The following is a 26336-nucleotide window of genomic DNA, read 5'->3' on the forward strand; positions in this document are numbered from 1 at the left end:
GGCAAAGCCAGAAGTACAGTTCCCTTTAATAAGCAAAGTGGAAAGTAAGAGTGGGGAGGTTGAGGTGATGGATGGGTGTGTAGCGCATCCCACATTCATGTGAACCACAAGTGATTCTCTAACTGCAAATACCTTTATTCCTGGATCCAAACCATGGAAACTTGAAGTGTCTGTTATGTATTTTATGTGCACATTTATTGCAGTGTCTTGTTGAATATTAATTATGAAGCCAATTACTTTAAGACAACATTGAAGATTGATTTCATTTTACTACATTAATCCCCAGCTTGTCTCTCTATGAGAAGAAGAAGAGTAAAGGAAGCTTTGGAAGATTTTCTTCCACAAAAAGTTACTTTTCTATGGATTTCTCTATCGTACATGATCACTGGAGGGCACAGAAACATTTGTTTTATGCATCTGCTCTGTTTGAGACACTTGTTTTCCAACTACGTGCTTGTTTAGAGGGAAAGAGATTTTAATTAAAGTTAAGTCATATTTGTGAAATAGGCACTTTGTGAAGAACATAGTATTCACACAAAGTTGTGAAACCGTTCCCCTGATAAACCCCATGGTTTCCCACCGTACAGTCAGCAGCGGACTGGCGTGTGGCACTCCTCTCACCTCCCCTAAACCTCAGTTTGACATGAGGTCAGGCCAGGGGTTAAATGGCTGTGTTGGTCCTTGCAAAGCCCCCAGAATGGCTCATTGTCCAGAGGCCAGGGGGGTAGAGGGCACACAGTGAGGGGTGAAGCGAAAGGAGCGCAACGCTAACCCCCCAAGCCATAGGAGTCCTCGGTGTGACCCGTACCCGTAGCCGCCGCCACGTTTCATCTTTTGTGCTGTGTAATTTGGAAGGGTCATGTAGATAAGCAGAAAGTTGACCACTGTTTTAAGTGTTGGTGGTCCGTCTTCCAAGGGACCGTCAATGTGTGCCGAGGCCAGTGACATCGAAGGACTTGTGAAAATAGATGGACGTTGTCTTTAGGCTCACTACGCCCTACGTATCAGACATAACAAGGGGATAGCTCACATTCCTGACTGCTTGATGTCTGTCTGTCTGTCTAAAAGAATGATCAGCGCTTGATTAAAGAAGAGTAATACAACCTCTTATAAATAAATTTATTTTTGTTGAGGAAAACAAAAGATATTTTAAGGTAATTTGGTGTGAAATTAATAATTATTTGACACAGAGGAGTTAGAGAGTTAGAGACCATGCCATCTATGAAAACAGTATATGGGAGAGTCACTTCTTCTTCAACACCTTGAAGCTACAGTTTGATCAAATAAATCTGAGTTAAGTACCCCCCCCTTCCCTACCAAGTCAATTAAACACTTCACTTTACCAACGCAGATCATGTAAGTGTGTTATCACATAAAGTTAATCCCTGGTGTCAATATTACAGAAGATAATCTGATGAAAAGTATGTTATCTGAGGTAAAAATAAGAACCATCAATCATATTCTTTTTCCTTCATGGATCCATGACAGCGCTATAAAGAATAACAGTACATTTTGGGACATTACACCCACTTTCACTGACCACTGATGAGGCCTGTGCTCCTCCACACAAAACTGACTGACAGTACATCTACACCAGCAGTCAGTACTTTCTTTCTCTTACCTGAGCTCCCTGCTGTGCTGCTGCTGTAAATCACGACTCTGCTTTAGCTGAGCCTGACAAAACGTTAGGAAGTCGCCCGAGGCCGAGCTGACCTGTGGAACAGCAGGAGCTGACATAAAGGCGTCTGTCTCCTGGCCATCAACGGCTCTCAGGCCAGCCGCTGCTCTCTGCAGAGTGGATCTGAAAAGGAGAGCAAATCGGATTAAACATCCAATTAAATGTCAAGCTTTGATAGCCTTTATTTTTCATTTTCTACAATATCAACAAAATGTCTCAGAATACAAGTAGCCTACTTAAATAGACAATAATTTCCAGCCTTATGACCTTAATTCCTTTTGAAACAACAGATTTGTTTTTACCAATAGATTAAATACCATGACATCAGCTGTCATATTGATTGTAATACTAAACAATACCACTGCATTTATTTTAAAATGTATGCAAAAAGACTGACACGTTGACATTTCAGCTTTTCTATCGCTCTATATAACAGAACAGCACTTTGAATCCACTCTCCACCATTGCAGTGAATACAAACAACCCAGAGTCCCACAGTTTGTATAAACAACAGTATATTTAAAGACTGGGGCCTTTCATAGCGATATGAATGTGACCCAGAAAATAGACTGAGATTTCAGATGCAGTGGAGAAGTTTTTCCAAAATGAGGCTGAAGTCAGAAGGAGTTTGTGTCAAGGCTACAGAATAAGACATGAAGCTTCTGCCCTCAGGCTTGTGCCACGGGGCGTCAGCATGATTTGACTTTTACTTTCTGGTCAATAGGCCTCACAAATCAATACAGAGGTTTCAAACTTGGGGTGAATAGATTTCAGTCTTTTTTTTTTTGTTATGTCTCATATTTCAAGATGATCATTTAATCACAGATACATCTATTCAGCTGTTGGATAATGATCACCCTCTTAGGTAAAAAAGTTGCTCTAATACAGAAGAGTTAGAGCTGCAGCTCTGTTTATCTTGACAGGTAGAGTTTGATAAAACAGTTTTGAATCCCTCAGAGGACACTCATCGTACATGCTGTTCTCTATGCTGAGTGTTTAGTACATTTTGTCTTCCGGACTAACTACACTAATCTATTTACAGTGAATTTGTTGAGCTTCATCCTCTAGTATAAATCATGCACACTGTGATCTGGCATTAAAATCGAAATCCATTTTGAGACAATGAGCGTAATCTTTAACTTTATTATATCTAAAAGTGTAGTTACACAGCCACTTTGGATAAAAACCCCTACCAAATGGAGGTACTATTAGTCTTCAAACTGGAGGGGAGCCCTGAAAGGCAATGAGTCTGGGGGAGAGGTAACCACTGCCTGAGGCTAAGGATGTACAAGCAGAGGAATCCCAACTATCTGCCAGAGAAACCGACTCTGAGCATCCACCAGCAGAGCACAGGTCAAATGTGGTCTGTGTTCAGTGGGAAAATGTGGAGCTGGAAACTCTACAGGACACTAGGGAACAGCAACAATAAAATCCATAAAAATACAAGCCCTCAGGCTATGAAGTCGATTTTTTAAAAACATTTATGAACAACTGGGTTTCTCAAAATTGATTCCCAGAGCACCACATGCTCTTAAACCGTGCTACCATGTCACCAGAGGAGGATAAAACATGTGTCGAGGGCAAGCTTTTCGTTTCACCAGCACATAATGTGTGTTTCTGTGAGTATTTCATGTTGTATGTCTCAAGCTGATTCACCAATCTATGGCTATAATAGACTTTTAAGGGTAGATCTCTTTAGATTATTTAAAAACAAAGCTCCATCTTACAGTACATCAGCTGTCCCCTACACTCTACGTACCATAACCACTGATTGTACGACTAATAAAGATGGAGCAGAGGGCAAAGTATTAAATCCGGCTAAAAGAATAAATAAACAAAGATGATGGCAGAGTATTCCTGGTGCTTCAGGTACTTTATCTATATCTATACTTTATTCTGATTCATGTGTATTCTGATTCATGTTTTGGTTGTGAACCCCTTTCTTCAGACCCTTGTCGAGGATTTAAAAGTTCATACTACAACTAGAGATAGCATGCTTGGTTTTCCCCACCACAGTGCCACCCTGAGTCAAAGTCGCGACCACAGCGGACGGGATCTGTGCACTGTCAAGAGGGTTACGGTTTTGATGTGGCCCACTTGGTCTCTCTGACACAGATCGGGATTAGATTCCAACCCTTCGGGCATGTTGTCTGGCTGGCTGTCTTCAAATGAAGCTCCAAACTCAAACGGGACCTTTTGATTGTTTCATGAGCTCAGCGAGCTGCGGATTGTAATTCAATTCAGGAGTGAACGCCACTTAGACACTGCACTTGGGATAATGCAGAGTAGGCCTATGTACTAAATAATTAGATGCCATGTGTTGTTGATGTTTACAATGGATGATTCTTATTAAAGAATTGGGGGGGGGTGGTTTCTTTGAAGCATAAAGCTTCTTGTTTTCTTGTTGGAATATTGGAAATTGTGTATTTGTCAAGTCTGGTGCAAGTCAGTATTTTTCAAACTAAGCTAGGAGCGTCACAATTTAGATGCTATGAATCTCTCTCTCACACCTCACAGCTATATCTACATTGACTTCAACCTCAATCTTTCCTAAATTGATATAAATTTCATCCTCCTTTCTGGGGGAAACACTGTTCTTGGCTCACATTCCTTCATCCTCCTCCTCTTCCTCCTCCTCCTCCTCTAGCCCGTACGTATGAGCACAGGTCCGTATTTCATTTAGTGAAGACTTCCTCCAAAACACAGGCTCTTAAAGTGGCCCTGATTAATCAAGGCCCAGTGTTTTCTTCTTCCACATCTCCCGGATCAGGGGGGGCTGCCTACAGGGAGTGAAATTCTTAGCGCTTGCCTTTTGGTGCTTTAATTTAGCCGGTGTTATCACTGGCTCGGGATGAAAGGGCCAGGGCATGAGAGTGGAAATACAGAGGGTTAATTCCACTGCTGGCACTGGAGGTTAAGTAAAGTTCAATGAAATATTAAGGTAATGTTTCGCTAAAGGCTTAAGATGGAAAAAAATGAAGACAAGTGACTTGTGTTTTTTTTTTTTTTTTTTTTTTTTTAAGAAAATAAACAACTAAAAAGGGAAAATTACAAATAAAAAAACATACATTTTTGTTCATGCCATCACTAGTATGGCACCAAATAGTCAGTGCTACATGAAGCAGTAATGTTTTACACGTGCAACTGACGTGCAACTTTCGTCCATTTTGATGTTGCTGATTTAATGGTTCAAATGCTGTTAGATAAACATCCCATAAAATAATTTTCTAAAACTGCAACATTAAGGGCTTTTTGGAGGGGCAAGCAAAGTATAGTTTTTCATATTTTGTATATTTTTCCGTTACTACATGGGTGTGAGTAACTCTGAGGAGCCAAACCTGCAACAGCTGAGATCATTGCTTATGACAGGCTGACAAAAGCACGAAGAATATAAGTGATCAGCGCATATTTTTCATATAAGTCACTGCAACTGTCTTAACATGGGAAAAGTATTCAGGCGCTGTAAGTGAATGACCAAATTGACACTGAAAGGATAATTGATTTTTCTGTTGTATCAATATTTTGGGAATTACGAGCACTTAGCATGACGTACGCGCGCACACAGATGTCGGTGGCACGTCGCAGTAATCTAATAGCAGATGCGGATCACAGTGCTAATCCTGGGAAGTGGAGAGGAAGGCCTATGTTCTGCTGGAATGTTTAGACTACCTGAGCCAATAGACCGAATTTGTGATAGAGAAATACTGGATTTTCACTGGTATGTTACTTTGAACATCCATCACAGCGACTGATATTTCAGAGCAAAGGAAGCTGAAACTGAAACTTTTTTTTTTTTTCCTCCAAAAGAATTTCCAGAAAGAACCACGGAAATTTCTAATTATGCTATCTTGATAAGAAACTAGAGTGGCAGGTACTACAGAGGCGAACATGCTAAAGTGAGAGGTGAACAGCCTTCCAGAAAATTACTGGTGCATTCAAATCAGCTTACGACAGTACTGCCTGATGCGTCCTGAAAGTAGAGGCATACAGAGGAGATAACTAAATATTTAGTTCCTGGAAAACAGTAGCCTTGTCTGATTTGCTCCAACTCCTACGTCCAGACTTCACCTTACCTCCAGCCACTCTCCTTCTGAAAAGGATTTCCGGTGAGGTGGACCTCTCGCAGGAACTGACATCCCTCCAGACTCTCACACACATTCTGCAGTTCTGAGAGAGAGGCAGAAAAACAACTATGCCATGTCAATGCCAATATTATTCACCCTGTTCCTCACTTTCACCAGTGTCCCAGCTGATTATGCAGAGCCACATCAACGATGATGAAATAAACAGAGACGTGTTGAAGAGACTTATGAATCTTATTTCCGTGGAGTCATATACTGACAGCATAGAGGCAATATAAATGCAGCAGCGTAATATAAAATGATGGAACCAGAAGTGTTTATGCCTAAAGGTTTGGTGCACCTACATTTATAGCTTTCGTAACTTAAGTGAAATCAATCTGTGGCTGACTGGGAGTAAGAGACTTGACAGGGAGAAGGTCTGTGAGCATGTAGATGGAAGGAAATCAGTACTGAAAACGTCTGAATCTTCTTAATGCGAGTGTCTGATAATAATAATAATCTTTATTTATTGAGCAATTTTAAAATCCTAAGTTTCAAAGTGCTTCACACAAAGAAGCAAATTAAAATCTTAAAAAAAAAAAATAATTGGAAGAAGTTAAGTCAGCAAAAAAGATAATGAATTGAATTTGTCCACATTACAGTACATACACAGTAGAAGTTGGTATACCTTTATGATGAGGAAATGAGATTTATATAATCAGTTTAATCAAGACAACATGTTACCTGACATGCAGTTGAATCGAAGATCCAGATTTGCGAGGGACACAAAATCAGACATGGAGTGCAGGTGGGTAATTCTAGGAGAGAAAGACACACAGTGTAACCCTTTCGAAAGCTGCACTTCATGTTGATGTTAAACACAGAAAACATTTGGAAATGATGTGACGATGTTTTTTAAGCTGATAATGTTGCATGAGTCACCAAAAAATTTATTGAGTTTTAATTTAGATATCAAATTACTGGAGAAAAACAGAAAAGCCAAAAGTTGCAGTGTGTGTTACTTTCTCCATTGTAGGAATGGTGGAAAAAATACCTGTTCTGAGCCACTGAGAGCTGGTGCATGAGAGGAAGCCAGCAGACGGCGAGGCCCTGCAGTGAGGAGATGCTGTTGTCGTCTAGATGCAGCTCTCTGAGGAGGATGTGGTTGTTAAGAGTCGGGGGCTGATGGACAAACAGGGTGAAGTTGTGAGAAAACACTGGCTACAATGAGGGGTTAGACTAACTTTACGCTTCTGCTGCTGCTGGTCCAAAAGCAACTGATCCGTCACTGTCAGCTGTTTTAGTCCTGCTGTGTTTACAGTCATCAGCCACAAGTGAAGCTCATCAAGGACCAGATGGTGCCTTTGGAAATACTGAGGATGTGAACATTTCCATATTTGCTTTAGTTTTTTGGGATTTTTTTGTATGTAAATTTTTCTTTTCTTGACTTTACCTTATCGAACAATTACTACAGAGTCAATCTCCCAAAAAAGAGAAAGATAACCTTCAGTAATTGGTCTTTTCTCCGACTGATGCTTAAAGACCATTCTCATAGAGGATATCGTGACCTGACCACACAGGTGTAAATAACAGCATCATCTTTCAGGTGTCACTGACACACCTTTTATAGGCTGGGTCCCTTTTTGAATTTTAGATTTTATTTTTCTCACAGGTGAGGAGAAGGTTGAATATCATCCAGAAGAGGCCATGATATTAAATTGTGGCGTCACAGGACAATCACATGCAACATATATTGCCAAACAGCGGCCTGTAGTTTTGACAGGATAATTTTTTCAAATATGATCTGTTCAAAGTGATAACATGATCCCCTAAACTGGCTTCCACTCGTGAGTTGATGATTTGAATAAATCAGTTCATATGTGTTTATAACACTTTAATTTTGAAGTTTTGACACCCCATGCTGGATGTCTAATTTACATGGTTTTTATCATTCTGACCAGCCTCACACACCCACCCCTGCCTGGAATTAGATTTCAGGTTTGTGGTTATAAAACAAAAACAGGGAATGTTACGTTGTATTTTTGTATTTTGATATTTTACCAAAAAAAAGGAAATAACTGTTACGTGCAGAAATCAAAAGATGGAAAAGAAAATTAAACAAATAGTTTGTTTTTTTTTAATTTGTGTTTTTTTTTTCTTGTTTTTCCATGGGAAATCCCTACATCCCTCCGTACAAATTATTTACATTCTCACAAGATGAAAACAGAATGATGTGAGCTTAATTCAATAAAACCGTTTGAGTCCCTCACCTCCCTCAAACATCCAAATCACTTTCTGTACAGGTCTCACAGAGCTGCAACAATGAACAGTGACATCAGATCCAGTGCTTTCACTGATCAGCTGTTGCTGTTTTTACCTCAGTGAGGCTGTTGGCTCTTAGGTCCAGAGTCTGGAGCAGAGCACTGTTCTCCAGACCCTCCACACTTGCCAGGTGGTTGTGTGAACAGTCCAGGTGAAGGAGGGTGTAAACATCCCTCAGCCCTTTGGTGCTGATCAGCTGGTTGTGATCCACCGACAACCTCTGCAGTCTCTTCATAGACTCCAGGCCCGCTAGGGACGAAACAAAAAAGAGAAGCCACTTTACTCACAGTAAAATTTTATAGTAGCCGAATGTGCAAGTCAATGTGTTTAACCTTTTGCCTGGCCAATATCTATTTATGACTTGAGCCCCACAGCTCAGGGCCCAGGGTGAGTTTAGTAAATAAATCACATTTCAATACAGACTGCAGTGAATGAAAGGAAAAGAGATGAAAAGAAGATGGAGGCTGCCCTCTTGTGGAGTGTTGCAGACATGCCGGGAGTTCAGGCTTGTTACGGCCTCATCTCAAGCTGCTACTGTACATGTACATTCCAAGGACAATAACCGAACTACAAAGATTTGGAGACCTCAAATGCCAAACATTATAATCACAACAATCTGTCTATGCATCTTTTACAACTTTCAAATCTGGATCTTCACCAATGCGGGTGATGGAGTTGTGTGACAGGTCCAGAAGGTCCAAATTTTCAGCGCCACTTAAACCGTGGATGGACGTCAAATCGTTGTGGCCGAGTCGAAGAACTCTTAAACTGGTCATGTTTTCACAGTCCACAAAAGAGATGTCATTTTCCTGCCAGAGAACAAATTAAGAATTTTTTTTTTTTTTAAACATGAAAAATGGCAGCAGTAACTCATATACACTGACTGAACATTCACCTGTAGATCGATGTAGCAGAGCTGTGGTAACTGCTTGATGCCTTCCAGGGATTTGAGGCCACAGCGTCTGAGGGTGAGGGACTGAAGGTGGGTACACTGAGCGAGAGTGGACAAACCGCAGCCGGGCAAGTCCTCCAGAGTCACTGTGGTCACCTGAGAGAGAGGCAGAGGTTGCTTCAGGTTTCAGAGCATTTAATGAATTTGAGAGGTTACATTGGCAAAGTGATACGTCATTATTATATCAAATATCAAATATGGACAAGCTAGAAATTAGTTACTGCTCAAACAAAATATTCTCTTTAATATACCTAGGTAAAACTAATATAAATATGCCACAGTTTTATTATCCCTGCAAATACATCATCAATTTGTTTATTCAACATTGTTTCTACTAGGGCTTGAAAATTACCAGAGATATTTGAACTTCAGGCCGATCCTCCAAACTTGTTTGTGTTCAAACAACTTAATTCTTCATGAATAATATCTAATGTGTCTGTATCATTTGTACATAGTTACCTTCTCCAGGGATCTGCAGCCTGTGGACTGAAGCAGAGTGTTCGAGCAGAGAGGCAGCAGACCGCTGGCCCCGGCGGCCCTCCTCGGTCCTCTTCGACTTCGGACACATCCCTTTTGCTTCCTCCTGTTCTGGAGAGACAGTTTGGACCACGGGACGCAGTCTTTCATCCATGACAGTCTCTTCTGCTCTGTGTGCTCTGGGAGACACATGGGTAAAGAGCCGGAGGAAGTGGAAGGCTTTACTGCTTCATCTTGTCGCTCCCTAGTTTTATGTGTGGAGGTCTGGCTAGTGTCCTTGTTTAGGTCAGAGCTGGTGGGACTGGCTGTGGACTCACTGGGTAAAGGACCAGGGCTTGAGGAGGTCCGGGTGGCTCTGTCTTCTAGTTGTGAGGTCAGGGAGTTTCTGGTGTTCTCTGTACTCTTGCTCTCATTTTGAGTTTTCATGCCGTTATTTTCTCTTCTCCTCTCCTGCAGCTTGTTCACTATAATCAGCCTCTCCTCCTTTTCGTTGTCCAGCACTTTAATCTTGTTGTTTTCCCCCTCTTCTCTGAGTGTTCTTTCTCCTGATTTTATGTTTTCTTCTTGGTTTTTTCTCACATTTTCCTTAATGTCCCTCTTGTCAGCACCTGTATTTTTTCTCCCATCCTCCCTTTTTCTCATATCATTCTTCTCTTGATGTTTCTTCACCTCTTCCTGCCTCTTTTCTTTATCCTCTGCTTCATGTGCTTTATCCAACTCCTTCTCTTTCCTGAGTCTTTTCTCTTTTTCAACATCATTGTATTTTTCCTCTTCTTTCTGTCGCCCCATTACTTTTGTTTTTTTCTCTTCTTCCATCCTTAACATATCTTTACCTTCCATACTATGTCTCCTCTCCTCGTGCTTCTTTATCTTTTCATCTTCTTCAAGTTTAATTTCTTCTATTTTGCTATTTCCCTCTTCCTTTCTCTTCTTCTCTACTTCCGCCTTTCTTGTTTCCTCACTTTTTCTCTCTTCTCCCTTGTGTCTCATTTCCTCCTGCTTCATCCTCACCTCAAGCGCCATCGTTAACCTCACCTCTTCCTCTCTTCTCTTGTGTTTGTCATCACTGTGTCTCCCCTCCTCCTTAACTCCTATCTCTTCTTCATTTATCCTGCTTTTGTCTTCCTCCATCTTCTTCCTTTTCAACTCAATCATTTTTTTCTCCTCTTCCTTTTTCCTTGTTTCCTCCTCTCTTTTCCTATTCTTCTCCCTCTCCTTTACTTTCTCATCATTTTCCTTCCTTTTTCTTTCCTCTTCTTCCACCTGTCTCCTCCTCTTCTCTTCCTCAAGTCTTATTTCTTTTATTTTCCTCTGTTCCTCTTTCCTCCTCATGTCTTCTATCTTGTTTTTCTCCTCTTCTCTTTTCCTGTTTTCTTCTTTCTCCATTTTCTTCTTTTCCTCTTCTTCCTTCCTCTGTTCCTCCTCCTTCTTTCTTCTGATCTTTTCTTTGAGTCTCATTTCTTCTATTTTTCTCTTTTCCTCATCCTCTCTATTCCTTCGAATCTCTTCCTCCAGCTTTTTCCTCTCCATCTCTCTCTTAATCATCTCCTCTTCCCTTTTCCTCCTGTCCTCCTCCTCCCTCTTCCTTTTCTCTTCCTCCACCTTCCTCTTCCTCTCCCCCTCTTCCTTTATCCTCCTCTGCTCCTCCTCCCGCACCTTCCTCTCTTTCTCCACTCGTTTCTGTAAGTTGCTAATCAGTTCCTGAGTGGCAAAGATAGTCACAAGAGTTACAACAAAGTACCATTGCAGGTACATAAAACAACCCACTTGAAAATTGCAAACAGTCCAAACACTATTCAGCTAAAGAGGAATCTGGTATTTGAGGTCAGTGACACTACCCCAAAAGGACACTGATTCCAAGTTGTTGAAATAATGTTGAATTCAGATGATTATCAACTTCACCGAAACTAAAAACTGAATAATTATAATAAAACTGAATTATTGACTTGTAGGAGTGCCAACATCCACACTGTCTTTGGTTGGAAGTCTGTTGGAAAAAGAGGATTCAGGCATACCTGCTGAAGCAGAAACTCCTGTTCAAGTTTCTCCTGAGCTCTCTTCTCCATCAACTCAAGTTCCTTCTGATGTAGCTGGATACAGAAAGCAATTATAAAAAAAAAATAAACATTATGACATGTTATCTCTTTCTCAAGAGATTTTTCTTTGATACGCAGCATACTCGTCTCGCTGGCTGTCAACTTGGTATTTCTCAATCATCTGTCTTGTTCTATTTACTTAAATTAGTTCTTCTGGATGCCCTTTCTCACTGCAACATGACATTACTTGAAAAGACAAGAAGACTTTATCCTTCTCAAGAAAACTTGAGGAAGACAGTTTCCTCAGGCTGCCTGTTTCCCAAATAAATACATATATTATTAGACATATTTGAATTTAGAGATTCTATTTTCACATTTTCAGTAGAACCTGAAAACCTGCATCTGCTATATTTAGAATTACTACGATAAGTAACCATGTTGAGTAAAGAAAGTCCCAAATGATTGACCTTCTCTGCTTCCATTATCTTCTTCAGCTCCTCCTGGAAGTCTCTCTCTCTTTGTCTCCTTTGCTCCTCTTTCGTCATCTCCTCACAATGTTGCCTCTCTATGTGTTCTCTCTGGTATTCAGTGCTTTTTTTTATCTCCTCCTCATTCATGGAGCTCTTGAGGGTCCTCACTTCCAGATACTTCTTACACTCCATGTATTCATCTGTTTCAGTCTCATCTGTGACGAGTAGAAAAATGCAGTAGTTAAGCAAGTGAGGAGGAAAAACATGAACTTGTTCACTTGCATTCACTTCCCCTGTCCTCTCTGTTACCGTCCATTACACAATACAAACTACCTGGAAAATAATACACAAAGAAATATATATATCATCTCACATGAATGATTCAGCCAGCACATGGGGAGGTGTGTGGCATTGTACTGTATGCTACGGTTGTGCAGCAGTTTCAGTCTTCCAACTAGAATTCAACTAGAACATTTCCATCAGCTCAAACACTATATATTTTACATCAAACAAGCTGAGGAAAAGCTTCACCAACCATCACCTTGAGGTGTGCACTTGTAAAATATAACCCTCTACTCTATTTTCTGTTGAAAAGGTGGGATTATGTACATCTGCATCTTTACAGCACCACACTACAGCTTTAAATGTGAACAAAAATAGGACAACAGTGACCTCTAGTGAGCAACTGTTCTATTACCAAAGATGGCTCTGGGTTTTAGCAGACCTCCAGTAAGGCTGAAAGTTCTTTGAACTTTGAACTAGTTTGAACCTGTTGTCACTCTGTCATAAGTACATAAAGTACAAGATTTTATTAAGTGCCAAAACAAGTTCTTGTTTTTTTATTCACAAGTAAGTTCACAAGTTTTGTTCACCATGTTGATGCTTCTACCTGGGAAGTATGAACATGAAAAATATATTTTTAAAGATTGCTTTTATCACCCTCTAGCATGGTTTAAATATAGCCAGGCTTCACCATGTGTATGACATTTCAGTTTAAAAACTTTCAGACAAACGCCCTGCATGTTGTGTCACCCTGCTGAGTTTAAGGAATAAAACATTTTCCCTCCATTTTTCTAAACATGTACTGTACCTTCACTGTTGAGACACACTGACACACTATGAGCGGAAAGCGCTTTTGTCTCTGTGGGTGTAGGCAGGAGGTGAGTTTCAGCGGAAGAGCTGTTTTCCTTATTTTCTGTTTCACAAGTAACCTGTATCAGAAAAAAACATAAATTTAGAGTAGTTTTCCACAGCTTGTGGATCCATTGTTTGGATGGGTCATACAGTGAAAGACTTGAGACTAGATTGTTAAGAGAGACATTTACCTGCTTATTCAGTTCCTCATCGAGTTCATAAGGCAAGTTCACCATGTCCTTAGTGTGATGTGATGCAGTGAAGTCTGAAATTTAACCATCATGGAGAAAATCATCAAAGGCAATTTAATGGTATCACTGGAGATCTTACTTTATTGTAAATATATAAGTTTGTATATCTCATGTAACAACTGTTCTGTCAATACAAAGGTTCAATACCTTTTTTTGTTTGTGGAAAGGAGGTAATAAAAGGCTTTAGAAGCATAAAATGTTTCATAATGTTCTTGCAATTCAACATGTTTCCATACCTTCAAGTTCCTCAAGGATGAATTTCTCACAGACTGCTGCTCTGCTCTTTGAAGTTTCAAAGTAGCTGAGCAGAGATGGGGGAAAATCATCTGAGACCTATTGTCAGAATCATAAAAGCAAATCATAGTCTGTCATTTAAGAACACCCTTCTATCCATCAAAACATGTATTCATACTAAGCTTCTGGAAACAAAGTGAGGCAAAAACGAATGACTAACTGAATAAGTAAGTAAATGATAGCCTGTATCATCTGTGTGAAAAATAATTATACTTGTGGTAGGTTAGTCTATTATGGGCGCAGGATGCCCCCCAGTTGTCCATAATCCATCCATTATCTATGCCACTAATCCTGTTTGTGGTCCCAGGGAGGGCTCAAAATTAATCTGTACAATTTTCTTAATGGCTTTACAAATGCATACTATATTTGAAAAGTAAGACATGGCCAGTCGTGGCCTGTGGCCTGTGCCCAGCCGACCCCAGAGTGAGGTAGCTAACTCTCAACTTTCACCTTTAAGTGTGTTGTCCTCACAGAACACACAAACACTTGGACATAAGACAAACCAAAATGCATATATCACAGTAAAAGTAATACGTGAGGCACGCAAAACCCACCATATACAAGCTTGACATAGGAAAAATAAAACCGAATAGCCGCTTCTAGCTACATTTAGCTTGTTGTAAAACTTCACCTGTTAGCTTGTTGTCAACTTCACCTGTCCAATTAACTTAAAACATCATTATTTACATTGTGTTCAGGCCTCAGACAAAACAACTCACAGACTTACCGTCTCTTCGTGAACTTTAAAGCTCTCCTGCTCTTCTTTAGTGTCACCAGTATCAGAGATGACCACATTATCCAGCTCCCGCATGATTGTTTCATACAAATCATTAGCATCCGTCATGATTGTAAAACGTTAGCAGCTCGTCGGTAGTTCACTTTTACATTCACTTACGACCGTTTCCCGCCAGAAAGTTAGCTTAATTTGCTATATTTGCTGGCAACCCCCCCATCAAACTTACAGTTTGTCTGAACGTTCAACGCCTCAAAGCTAATTACAAGGTCTATGCGCGTTTAAGAGATACTTAAGTCTCCATGGAAACAACGCTGAGAGCTACGTAATCTCGCAAGGGACAAACCATGCAAAAGGCAAAGGGAGTATTTATTTTTATAAAATTGCGTCTTCACATCTCCCATTTATCAACACTGTAAACTCTCTATTCTATTACATTCTATTACATTATAATTATTATTTAATTTAACTATTATAGTTTATTGTTTATCATCATCTTTCTATTATTATTATTATTACTAATGAGCTGCTGGACACCTGAATTTCCCCTACGGGATAAATAAGGTATCTATCTATCTATCTATCCATCATATTATATTATATTTGTATACGATAGATAGATAGATAGATAGATAGATAGATAGATAGATAGATAGATAGATAGATAGATAGATAGATAGATAGATAGATGGTTAATGCGCTTTATGGATTAGTTTATTGAGTATTATTCAATATTGAGATCTATAAATCAAAATGTGTATTAGATGTGTAAATAACTTAATTGCAACTGTCAGTTTAAAAACTCTTAAGTCAGTGTTATTAATTGGCCACAAAACTTGTAATAATTCCACCGTTGTATTGGCCAACTAGTGTTTCGCTTCGGTGCAAAAAGGAATCTGAGAACAGCAGAGCTTTGTGACAAATAAAATGTAGTGTCATGGACTTGTGTGGGCATTTTGGGCAGCAAGCTAGGAAGGGTCAGTAAACCTAAGACCTTGTAGGTGAATCACAGGACCAGAAGAACAAAAAATGTGTTGGGCTGTGAACAATGCATACTTTTTCCACGACATTTCTGATCACAAAGACCGGTTCCCCTCTCCCGTGGTGAAGGCTCTGCACTTGTGCTGTTCTCTGTCTCTTTGAGGAGATTCCAGTGGCCCACACAGGTTTTCCCATACACATTCCCGAGGGCTTTCTAAAAAGAACCCAGTCTCCTTCCTCAGAGTTTCAAAGAAAAACAGCGTGTCTTCCATCCCAAACTGTTTGGTCTGGAGACACTCTAAGGCCTGTTCTCCATTCTCGTGACGTTCCACGACAAAAACAAAACAACAGAATGGCGCCAGATCAGACTAATTTTTCCTTCAAAGGCCCCAACTGAATTCCACAATGACAATGAAAGGCATCACATCTACAACACTTATGTGGTCTACAAGGTCAACGCCATCAGAATCTTCTCAGGTTCAGCACAGACATGCTTTCATAAAGGTCAGCATGGGTCAAAGCACAACTTCAGTCCTGAGGCTGATGGGCAGAAACAGGACAGTTTGGTGCTGTCCTCGTTGTTGGAGTCAAACTGCCTGTCCCTTATGTTTCATTAGGTCCCCTAAGATTCATTGACCAAGTTCAATTGCTCAAAAAGGCTCCATCAGCAACCCTTGTCCACTCCGATTAGGGCCAGGCCCTTTGTCAGTGGGCAAGGTGTCCGTCGCTTTTGTCCAAGTGCACGGAACCCAGACAGCAGCCAGACAGGGCCAAGCTGCAGATTTATACAGCAGATTACGCCAGTCAATGGCGGCTCCGGCCCAAACGCAGCAGCAGTTTGGATAGTAGCCGTGTGTTTACACTGTCAAGGGTTTTCTGTTACTCGTCTGTAGCCATTATCTTGGCAGCCATTGGGCCTATCAAGCCTATCATTTCCATCTGGGGGCTTTGACGAAAGAAGGGATTGGAGGGTACCCCAACTACCCTTCCTCCTTCTCTCACTGCACATTCTGAATGTACAGGTTGCAAGCCACAAATTTACTAATGATGCGTAAAGGGAATTTGTTAATTGCGCTTTTGTGCCGCAACACATAAATTAGTCTCTTTTGTAGACCTGGTTTAATCCATCTGTCGTATTCAATCACAGAAACCTAAAATGAAAATACCATCCAGAAACAAAATATTTTTCATGCATGAACTCAAGCTGACATTCCAAACCCCAGAGCTGGAAAATGGATGATTCTTCTCAATGCACTGAGCCAGATTATAGGCTTCAGTGAGTAAGGCGACTTGTGTGTAGAGACCTGATGGCAGTTTAAACATATTAAGTGCACGTGAGGGGGGAAATATTTAAACAAGCTAATCCTGCACGAATGCCATTGTAAGCCTAATCACTCTTATGTTGCATTCTTGTCCTTGAGAGCTATCAAATCAAATTCTCACTCGCACCGCCGATATCTCACAGTGCTTCTTTACAACTTTTCCAAATTCACACTTTCACAGCATTGGCTCAGACCGATGCAGCTCACCTAGTTCATCCTCAGCACCCTCCCTAACTGAGGTTACTTCTCCTTCAGTGGGATGACAGCAGTTTTGAATTGGACTGTGACACAGATTGGGATTGCCTTTTCAGAGTTTACTCTGCCAGTGTGACCTTAGTACATGTAAATCTGCTTTAAATGACTGTGGGATTACTGTAATCAGAATTCCACTTAACAAGACGGGGGCTCGGAATAAGTCTACCCCAGGTTCAGGGAGTCATAGTAACACGTCTGCTAGCTTTTACCCATGATGTCTTCCCTATTATGTTTTTTGTAAATTCTGCATGTGGCATTATCATGGTTTATATAATGTTAAATCTGAACATCTGCACACATCCTCTGTGCAGATACTACAGTCACATGCTGAGAACAGCATTTCCCCCATGGGGTTATCAATGGTAACATTGACATCCAGGGGCAAAAATGAAATGTGAGCTCTTTTGTTTTCCTCACTAAGGGGCTGAATACTGTAAATGTACAAAGAATGTCCCAAGTTAAACTCAGTATCTTGTGCTGGGCCACAGTCCATGAAAAGAGATCCACTGTGTAGAGGCAGAATGACTCTCAGTGGACGGACAAAACTGTAGAGGACACTCACAGCTGACTCAAAAGATTTAAAGCAACATTTGCTTTTTAACAAAATGTGAAGAATGGAAGAAATATTAGATAAAATATATGTTTTTCTTCCTTCCAGATGAAGCTCTGCTCAGTGTAGTAAGTGAATCTCTAACATCAGCGTTTTAAGGTCAACTTTTAAGGAACTACCTGGTCTTTTTTTAGCTTGAATAGTTTATCACATTGATTGTTAAGAGTTTCAGGGGGTTTTTAGTCTACACTGGAGAATGTAAGTCTTGGGATTTAACAATTTTTGGAGTTGTGTTCACCCGTGTGAAGCAAATAGATAGAATTTACAAGATCCAAATCATAATTTATTGTGACGTCCTGACATTTAGTGTACCGTCATGCGTGGTAAGACCCACCCCACATGGTGCCTGAAAGGGATAAAACAAACCATAAAGGGAGCACTTGGCCCAGGTCTGGTGTTAGTGCTTTGATGTGCTCTGTGGGTCCCATGACTCGTTCTTGGCCTTGTGTCACAGGACAGTTCCTAGTGAGAGAGGAGAGGAGGCTGCTCTGCACTTAATCTTCTCTTTGAAAAAAAAAGCATCTCCACCTCCAGCCAACAAGTGCCAGAGGTGAGCCAGAGCCACATTACCACCATTATGTTGTTGAATATGAGCCCAGTGTGTGTGTGTGTGTGTTTGTGTATGTATGTCCTGGTGGCCTCAGATGTCACAACAACCTATCATATTCTTTGTGCCTGTAGGGCAGAGTTACATTTTTTAACATACATTTTTTTTTTAAAACATATCTTTACTCATTTATCTTGTTCAGGGTTGCAGGAGGCTGAAGTTTCCCCCTGACGATTGGCATGAGGCAGGGTATGTCTTAGACAAGCTCCCCTGTATATTACAGTGCTTACACAAGTATAAAAAGACAACTACTCACACTCACAGCTTCAGCCAATTTAGACTCACCAAAACCTGAATCCTTGCATCCAGAGGAAATCATGCAGACACAAGGAGAACATGCACACTCCACATGCAGAGAGCAGTTCTGGCTTCTGATTACAAACCACTAACTCATACTGACTCACGCATCATACTGATATTTGATACTGTATATTATATTCATTTTGCCCATAACACCAACTTCTAAGTGCTTGAGTGTGTGGAGGTAGTTTTGCGGTCATGGTGGTGCTGCCTGAACTAACATGGAGCATAGAATCTGGGTCATCATATACTGTGATGGTCTCACAGAAATCTGGTCATTTATTGTGATTTACTGGTTGTAAGTGTAATCCTGCGATCCACACTTGCCTTGAGGCTCCAGGCGTTATGCGTGCAGTCAGACACGCTCTGAATTGATGTGCAGCCAAGGAAACAAAGGGATCCGATGGTTTTAATAAAATAAACAATATTTATTTTTGAAAACAAAGTATTTTCCATCACAACAGCCCAGAATGTTCAATGAAACTAGAAAATAAAAATAATAATATGATGTAATATAATATGACATAATAATAAATGTGTGGTCAAAAACTATGTGGCACCGCTCTACCTGAGGCCCACCTGAGCTCTGACAACCTCCAAGATAAGGGGCGTGGACTCAGGCAGGACTCCTCAGTGCTTGACTCTAGACTGCTTGGATTGGGGGGGGGATGCTGACTGGTTACTAACTGACTTTAAGACTCTTTACTGGGGTGCTCTATGAGTATTCTTTAGAGCTGTAAGCTACAACATACACCGTTTTATGTTATCTAAAACCATAGATTCTAATAATACATAAACCCATAATGTATTTAATCTTAAGCCCCCCCCCCCCTCCTCATAGGAGGACAACTTTATTTATCTATTCTAACAGAGACTGGTATATTAAAAATAATCCAGTATATTTTTCTAGTCTGCTAATGAATTTTCCATTTAAATGGGAAGCTATAATGGAATTGGCAATGTCAGGTTTGAATTTTAAAATTGTGGGTGCGCAGCTTGTGCAAGTGGGTCGGGGATTGGAATCGAAATGACATCAAAGTAACTGCTCTCTCCGCTGTATCCAGTTTTTATATGGCCAGACCAACCAATCAGATAAAATAAACTTCAGTTATTTGAATGTGGCATGTTTATGTTTGGTCAAATTGACGAGGAAAAATATATCTTTATTTTTATTTCAGTTTTTTTTTTGGTAGGTTTTAATGTCCATTACTATCAAAATATCACTATACTTTATTAATCTGAGTGTGGGGGCAAAGGTCTTTTTAACAGTAACAGACCAATTTGTGGACATATTTCTTTTTTCAATGGAAACAATAATGGTTAAGTTGAATGCAAAGTGATATATTTCATGTCTCTATTTTGTGCCGCATGCAAAAAGTTAAACTTAATGACCTTAAAGACCCAACTAACCTCTGACATAACAGTGCTTATGGAGCTGTTTCACTTTATGAATGGGTTTCCCATCTTGTTTGGATATACACATTCCCACCAATGGTGAGCCACTGTTCTTCTGATCTACAGGTGGTGGTAGTGTGCCAAAATATGCAGAAATGCACAGACGGAGGCAGGGAGGAGGAAGAGGACTGCATGCTGGTAAACATGAATCTAAACAAACTTTTAAGAAAAATGGGCTTTGCAAAATGTTTTATGAGGAAGGAAATGCATTCATGGTGTTGCTGTTTTTAGACCATCAAAGATGTGCACCATTCATTATGGTGAGTAACAATGAATGTAAACATATCGTTTGTTTGTCTATAAGAAAACTCCGCAGGACGCCGTTCACCAACAGAACATCTGAGGGGAAAGGCCACAACAGTTCTGGCCACACTGTTTGAATAACTGACTGTTCCACCATTGTTGGTCCTTGGACCTCTAATAATCCTGTATCGGTGCAGAGATAATCGAAACCACACAATCAAAAATGTTAAAGTAAAGCGGTAGCAAAAGATGAGAGCACCAGAGCATGACCTGACCTGAACCTGCTGTGTGGTACGTTACTGTGGTCTACAAAAAGAAAATGGACAGCTTGGAAACAGAGGCCAGGAAAACAAAATCCCTCGGGTGAGAGTAACCCACAGTTAAAAACTAGAACACTTTGACTCAGACAAGACACAACACGGTGGGAGCCGATAACATTTATCACCATCTAGTATTTCAGTTCTTATTTGGCCCAACCAAACTCCAGGAATCAGCACTTCTCATGGCCTCTCGCTTTAACTCTCACAGAACTGCATCAAGGCTGTGCAGTGAATGTCATTGTTGCCTCACCACTCACTGTTTTCTTTTGTTTTATCAAAGCAGGTTTGTAGCTGAAGTTTTTTTTTTTTTTTCTATCACAGCACACAGGCTTTTCTGTTGTTTTTTTCTTTTCTTTTTTTAAAGCAGCTCCCAGACAGCACATGAAATACACTTTGCTTCCTCTGGACGATAAAAAAAAGAGCTTTTCAGGACAATAGCACACACTCGAGGTCTGTTAGTTAAAGAGTTTAGTGTGTAATTATGATGTAATAAATATAAATACTGTACATCATATGACTGGATCCCAGTTGTAGGATGCTACTTCTTTATATGGGAGTAAACACTGTGTGTGATACACAAACTCAAAAGGTTTTTGATTTCTATTCCTGAAAGTTCAAAGTTCATCTATCACTGTTTTACCGACTTGACTTTACTCCCACTAATCACTTGTTAGTCAGTTGAAGTTAAAAAAAAAACACAAAAACATCTTGTATTCAAGTTTATATTTGTACATTTTTGAACAAGGCATTTCACTGTGTAGCCCACTGAGACTATGTATAGTCAAAGTCAGTGGAAAGCATGTAAATGAATAGTCATATCTCTCTTGCCTGTGAGACGTGACCATCTCAAATACGCCTTAAAAGCAGATCTGACAGGAATTTTCATCTACACCACGCATTTTTATTGACAATGCTTCATGACTTTTACAGTTATGTTAAGCAACACTTGGTTATTTTTAGAAAGTGTTTCTGGCCAGCTGATGAAGTCCAATATTCAGTCTCTTTTAAAGGAGCTATTTGTAAGTTTTCCTATTGCTACATAGCTAACGTTAGCATTAACAGCTGTTTACTTACCAGTCTAGAAGAAACATTGCAAGTTCAGCATCAAACTTCATCCCTTTACTCACCAAGAGCCGTCTCCAGAGGTGGAAAGCATGGGCAATGGCACCTCTTGTCTCTATCACGTCTTTTCTTCTACTGAAGTTAGCATGCTAACAGCTAGCCCCGGCCGCTCTCCCCACTTTCCGTTAGCAACTCGCTGTAGCCTTCAATCTCCCCTGAAGATGTAGCGCTGCTCAGAGGGCATACTATAACCTCTCGTCTTGTAAACGCAACGATGGCTGAAGCTCTTGTCAAATGACGATCATCATCACCCTCTCCCGGCAAGAAACCACGTTCAGCGGCAGAGAAAACTTTAAGCTATGATTTGGCCAACTTCAGAGATTAATGAAAGATGCTAAAAATGAAGAGAGCTGAGAAGAGCTAGTGTCAGGTAATCTATGCCTGATCACACAGAGCTATTTGATGTATTTTCTATATTAAGATATTTATTGTTGCAGCTTTAACATGTAGCTTTTCTTCATTTCCATTTCAAAACAATAGCAATTTATTATTTAGGATGATATTTGGATAATGTGATTTGACTTTCACTTGTTTCCAAAGCTATTTTTTTCTGAGGGGTTGCATGTGAAGAATCAGTAGCAGCTTCAAATCACTGATCCGCTCATTCATGCCAGCTCTGGGTGATTCCCATTGGCCGAGAGCTTCTGTCTCTGTGACCATAGTGAAAACCAATATGCCTTAACTTTCCATCAGAGGTCTGGGAGGGGTAAACTCATGACGTCCGGATGGCATCGTGTTACCAAAGTCAGGGTCAGTTCATGAAGAATTCAACACGCAAGCGAGGTAATCCACCATCTGTGACTGGCTCTGTATTTACCATCACAAAATCAAAACAGCAGCACAGAATGGGGAACACCATGTACCCATCAGGTCATAGAAATTAATCACTTGTTTTATTCCCATTTCAAAACAAGCTCAACCTGACACATTTTTCAAAATAAACACAAATTTTACATTTGGTAAATTAATGTGGAGAATTAATTGAAGCCCGAGTTTATTTTCCACAAAAAAAATTTACTTCTCATCACCAGGCTTTCTCTTTATTAAAGTCTAGCACCATAAATTGGGTTATAATGCCACAACACACACTCACCCACTGTGTTGTCTCCCAGATGACTGATGCACAATGTCCATTGGAGACTGTTTTGTTGTAAAAGGGATTTACCAGCTGGAAAGTTACTGAAAATAGAGTTTAATGTGAAAACACAGGGAGGACATTAATAGAGATGAGTCAGAGAAATATGTTGTTGCTTTGTTGTCCCAGCATTATGTGGGACAACAAAGAAGATGTTTGAATGAATTTGTAAGAGACCTTTTGTAAAAGAAACTAACTGCACAATATTGTAAATATACAATATGTGGATAAGGAAAAACAAACATATAAAGTGTTTTATTATGATGTAATTCCACCACAAGCTGTGACTGTGAAGTCCAATGTATATATACAATTCACATCAAACTAATCAAGCCATTGAGTGGGCCCTTGTGCCCTGCTGTGAACCACTCCCATCAGGATATGTTTCATCCCAGATAAAGGTGATAGCTTAAAATAACTTTGTATAGATTTCCAGTGACCCTCCTCTCTAGGGAGGCAAGTGGACCCGAAACATAACAGACACCCTCGGCGTTGGGGTCAACTATTCAGGTCTGTGCTATTCTTTTGACATGCACCACACATGCACTCGCCTAACCGTCAAGAATATGGCTAAAGTGGCCGACCATATCACTTCTTTTCCACACCTGTGTAGACCAGTACCTATGGTTTTTGGAATGAGTAACCCGTAGACCTTTCCCTTCAGCTATTTTAATCCAAAATCAACATTGAGTAGGTTTTTATACTAAGGTGACCAGATTTCTTAAATGAAAACCGAGGACATTTCCAATTCGGCGCTCAATATATCATTAAAATATGCCATGTTTTTACCTATGAAATAAAAAAGGGGGAAAGTCCTGATGATGTATTTTGACCAGGGTAAGTGTTGTACTGTTATAAACTATGGCGAAGGACGACTGATAAAATAACGACTCCCTATCTTTGAAGCTATCGCAAAGTCCAATTGTCCAAGTGTCCACAGATCAAATCAAAAGAGTTTGTCATAAAAGTATTCCAGGTTGGGAATATTGTTACGTGAAGTCCATTGCAAACGGGTTAGGGGTAACTTCTTCTTCTGCACTTCTTCCAACATAAAAAACTATTTTAGTCCAGCTGGGGGGGTTTGGGTTTTCGTTAGTTTACTGCCTGGTTATGAACTCATGACTAATGAATGAGCCAGCTAACATTTTCTTGTTTGGATAACTCTATTTTGTTGATTTTAGCTTTATTTCTGAAGCTGCTGTAGCAAACAACCAGCAATGCTAGACATCTGTGTTTAATTCACAGTTAAAAATGGGGACCTTTCCTTGGACAGCTGTAGCCGGGGACAACACACCAAAAATGGGGACTGTCCCTGGAAAACAGGGACGACTGGTCACCCTATTTTATACATCATACGATGTTATTGCTTAGCAGTACGCCTCCATAGAAGCATTTGTGTTTGTTATGTTTCTCCACTCACTTAGTTTAAATTCAGAAGCTTTTTTATCATCCTCATCTTTGTCCTTGAGGCAAAGTGAACTTTTCAGACTTAACTCATGGCTGACATGTATACAGTCAGTATGTCTCATAAGCAAAATCATCATACTAATCATCGTATTCCATGAAGAAGGAGGCCTTCTTCCAGCCAGAGAGTGACATCACTGATTCCTCAAATGTTGTTGAAAATAACACAAAGATATATACAAAGACACGCATCATTGCACTGACTTCTACGAACATCTCTTCCATAAATTAAGCCTGCATGTCGAGTTATGATAATGTGTCTTATCAAATCTGTAAAGAGTGTGACCTTTAGAAAAGTAAAATAAGAGATGTCTTCGCTCGCTGATTTGAAAAATGAAACACTCACTTGGTTGGTCTACAAGATCACAGTAAAGGGGAGGCTGAATATGAACCAAGCTATTAAAGAGAGATCAATAGTGTAAACATTAATCTGTATCCTGTGTTGTTCGTTCAGGATGATTACTGGATAAAATGATAGGATATAAACATACCTCACAACTGCTAATAGTATCTCACAGATGTTTTACACCCACTCTTTTAGAACCATTACCTTTTTTTTTTGTCATTCAACTTAAATGTCTTAAATTTTCATTACATGTGTTATTTGTTCAACTTTACACAGTTGAGATACTGAAAGCTGTTGAGACAGGGTTGAATTTATTTCACCTGTGATTTAAATCACAAACTGTATCTGGCTCTTAACACTCAAAATGGTTCAACAGGAAGTTTCAGTTTCAAAGAACCGTCCCTCTCTGTTGGCAGCTTTCAGCACTGATCAGACATCAGAGTACAGCATACTATTAACCTATCACCTTTCTTATCAGTGACAGTCATTAGCCTCTTTGTCTGCGGTACATTAAGCTCCAGCTGATACTGCTTATCTTGCAGATTAGAAATTCACTGAATTTCTGGTAATAATAAATTGGATTGGTATGATACTAATCATCATCAATTGTTCCATTATACTGAATAATAATCACATGCAGCTCAAGTAAATGAAAAGATGGTTCAATTAAATTGACCAAAAACTAAAAACTTAAAACAAAGTAGATATAAAATAAAATACAATAAAACAACTTACTTTGAGAGTTTATTTGTTGATCCATGTCAACAAATAAACATTTCATGCAAATTGGCATGTCTTAGCTTTGTGGTAAAGGCAAGTAAGCCTAAATATTTGAAAGCCTATTAATTCTGCGGAATTTGGAGAACTTAAATTGCCTCAAAAATCTTTGAGAAGGTAGAACTGCTCTGTAGCCATGAAGGATTGGTTTATAATTTACAGTTTTTAGCATGCTAACATGCTCCAAGATGGAAACAATAGTAAACATAATACCTGCTTAACCGGGGCCTCACAGAGCCATTAGTGCAACTATAGATTCACAAAGGTCCACGCTGGACGGGAACCCCAGATATTGGGGTTGATGGTGAGCACCCTTGGCCTATAGAGATATTAAGTTTGTTCTTCTTTGGCTCTATAGACTGAGCTGGTTTCTGCCACTAAAGCCACATTGAGAACTATTCAAATAATCACTCAGAGCCACTGCTATCCTATTAGCCAAAGCCTCTGGCTGCTCTTCTCAGCTGCTGCTTTACGACTTGACAAAATCCCTGACCACAAAACCCCTGAATCACCCAGAATCACCATAATACATAATGCCACAAATCCACCGCATCCACTTCCCAGTGGGTTAACCCGGGTTGTCGGCTCCGTTGTTCAGCCTCAACTGCTACAGCTGTGTGTACTCTGTTTGACTTGTCCACTGCGTCTTCTGTGAATAGAGAGGACAGTCTGCTGGGTGTTGAACCAGCAGCAGCGGATGTGTCAGTTTCTGAACAGGTGTTGACAACCTAAGCTCCAGACCAGCATCCTCTTTCACTTCCCGTTTCCTCGCCTCATGAAACCTTTCACCTAAATGTGTAAATGTGACTAATTTAATGAACGAAGTAGTCATTTCCAAAATACTATTATCATAAATGTAGAGATTAAGAAGTTAGCATATTGATTTCAATATATTTCAATACCTGTTGGATTGATTTGAAATACGGTATGAGTTAATTTGTCAAGTACTTTGGTTTCTGGCCAGATACTTAAAACTGCTGCTTTCCCATCA

General features: G+C 40.0%; 1 protein-coding gene across 2 annotated transcripts in view; it reads right to left on the bottom strand.

Annotated features, from left to right (window-relative positions):
* The window catches only part of lrriq1 (leucine-rich repeats and IQ motif containing 1), a 53264-nt gene extending 38560 nt beyond the window's left edge, over window positions 1-14704 (bottom strand). For both annotated transcript variants that reach the window (XR_008828912.1, XM_056387937.1), the window contains exons 1-14: window positions 14403-14704; window positions 13618-13714; window positions 13322-13395; window positions 13087-13207; window positions 11994-12211; window positions 11506-11580; window positions 9473-11191; window positions 8957-9109; window positions 8720-8870; window positions 8117-8310; window positions 6794-6921; window positions 6484-6557; window positions 5752-5845; window positions 1622-1801 (exon numbers count right to left, since the gene is read on the bottom strand). Coding sequence is in view for 1 of the 2 variants with exons in the window: in XM_056387937.1 (XP_056243912.1) it covers window positions 1622-1801; window positions 5752-5845; window positions 6484-6557; window positions 6794-6921; window positions 8117-8310; window positions 8720-8870; window positions 8957-9109; window positions 9473-11191; window positions 11506-11580; window positions 11994-12211; window positions 13087-13207; window positions 13322-13395; window positions 13618-13714; window positions 14403-14519 (3395 nt within the window). In the remaining variant the exon portion in view is untranslated. The remainder of the gene's footprint in view (window positions 1-1621; window positions 1802-5751; window positions 5846-6483; window positions 6558-6793; window positions 6922-8116; window positions 8311-8719; window positions 8871-8956; window positions 9110-9472; window positions 11192-11505; window positions 11581-11993; window positions 12212-13086; window positions 13208-13321; window positions 13396-13617; window positions 13715-14402) is intronic.
* Between the last annotated feature and the right edge of the window lie 11632 nt (window positions 14705-26336).

This window comes from Seriola aureovittata, chromosome 10 (genome assembly GCF_021018895.1).
Source record: "Seriola aureovittata isolate HTS-2021-v1 ecotype China chromosome 10, ASM2101889v1, whole genome shotgun sequence".
Classification (NCBI taxonomy): domain Eukaryota; kingdom Metazoa; phylum Chordata; class Actinopteri; order Carangiformes; family Carangidae; genus Seriola; species Seriola aureovittata.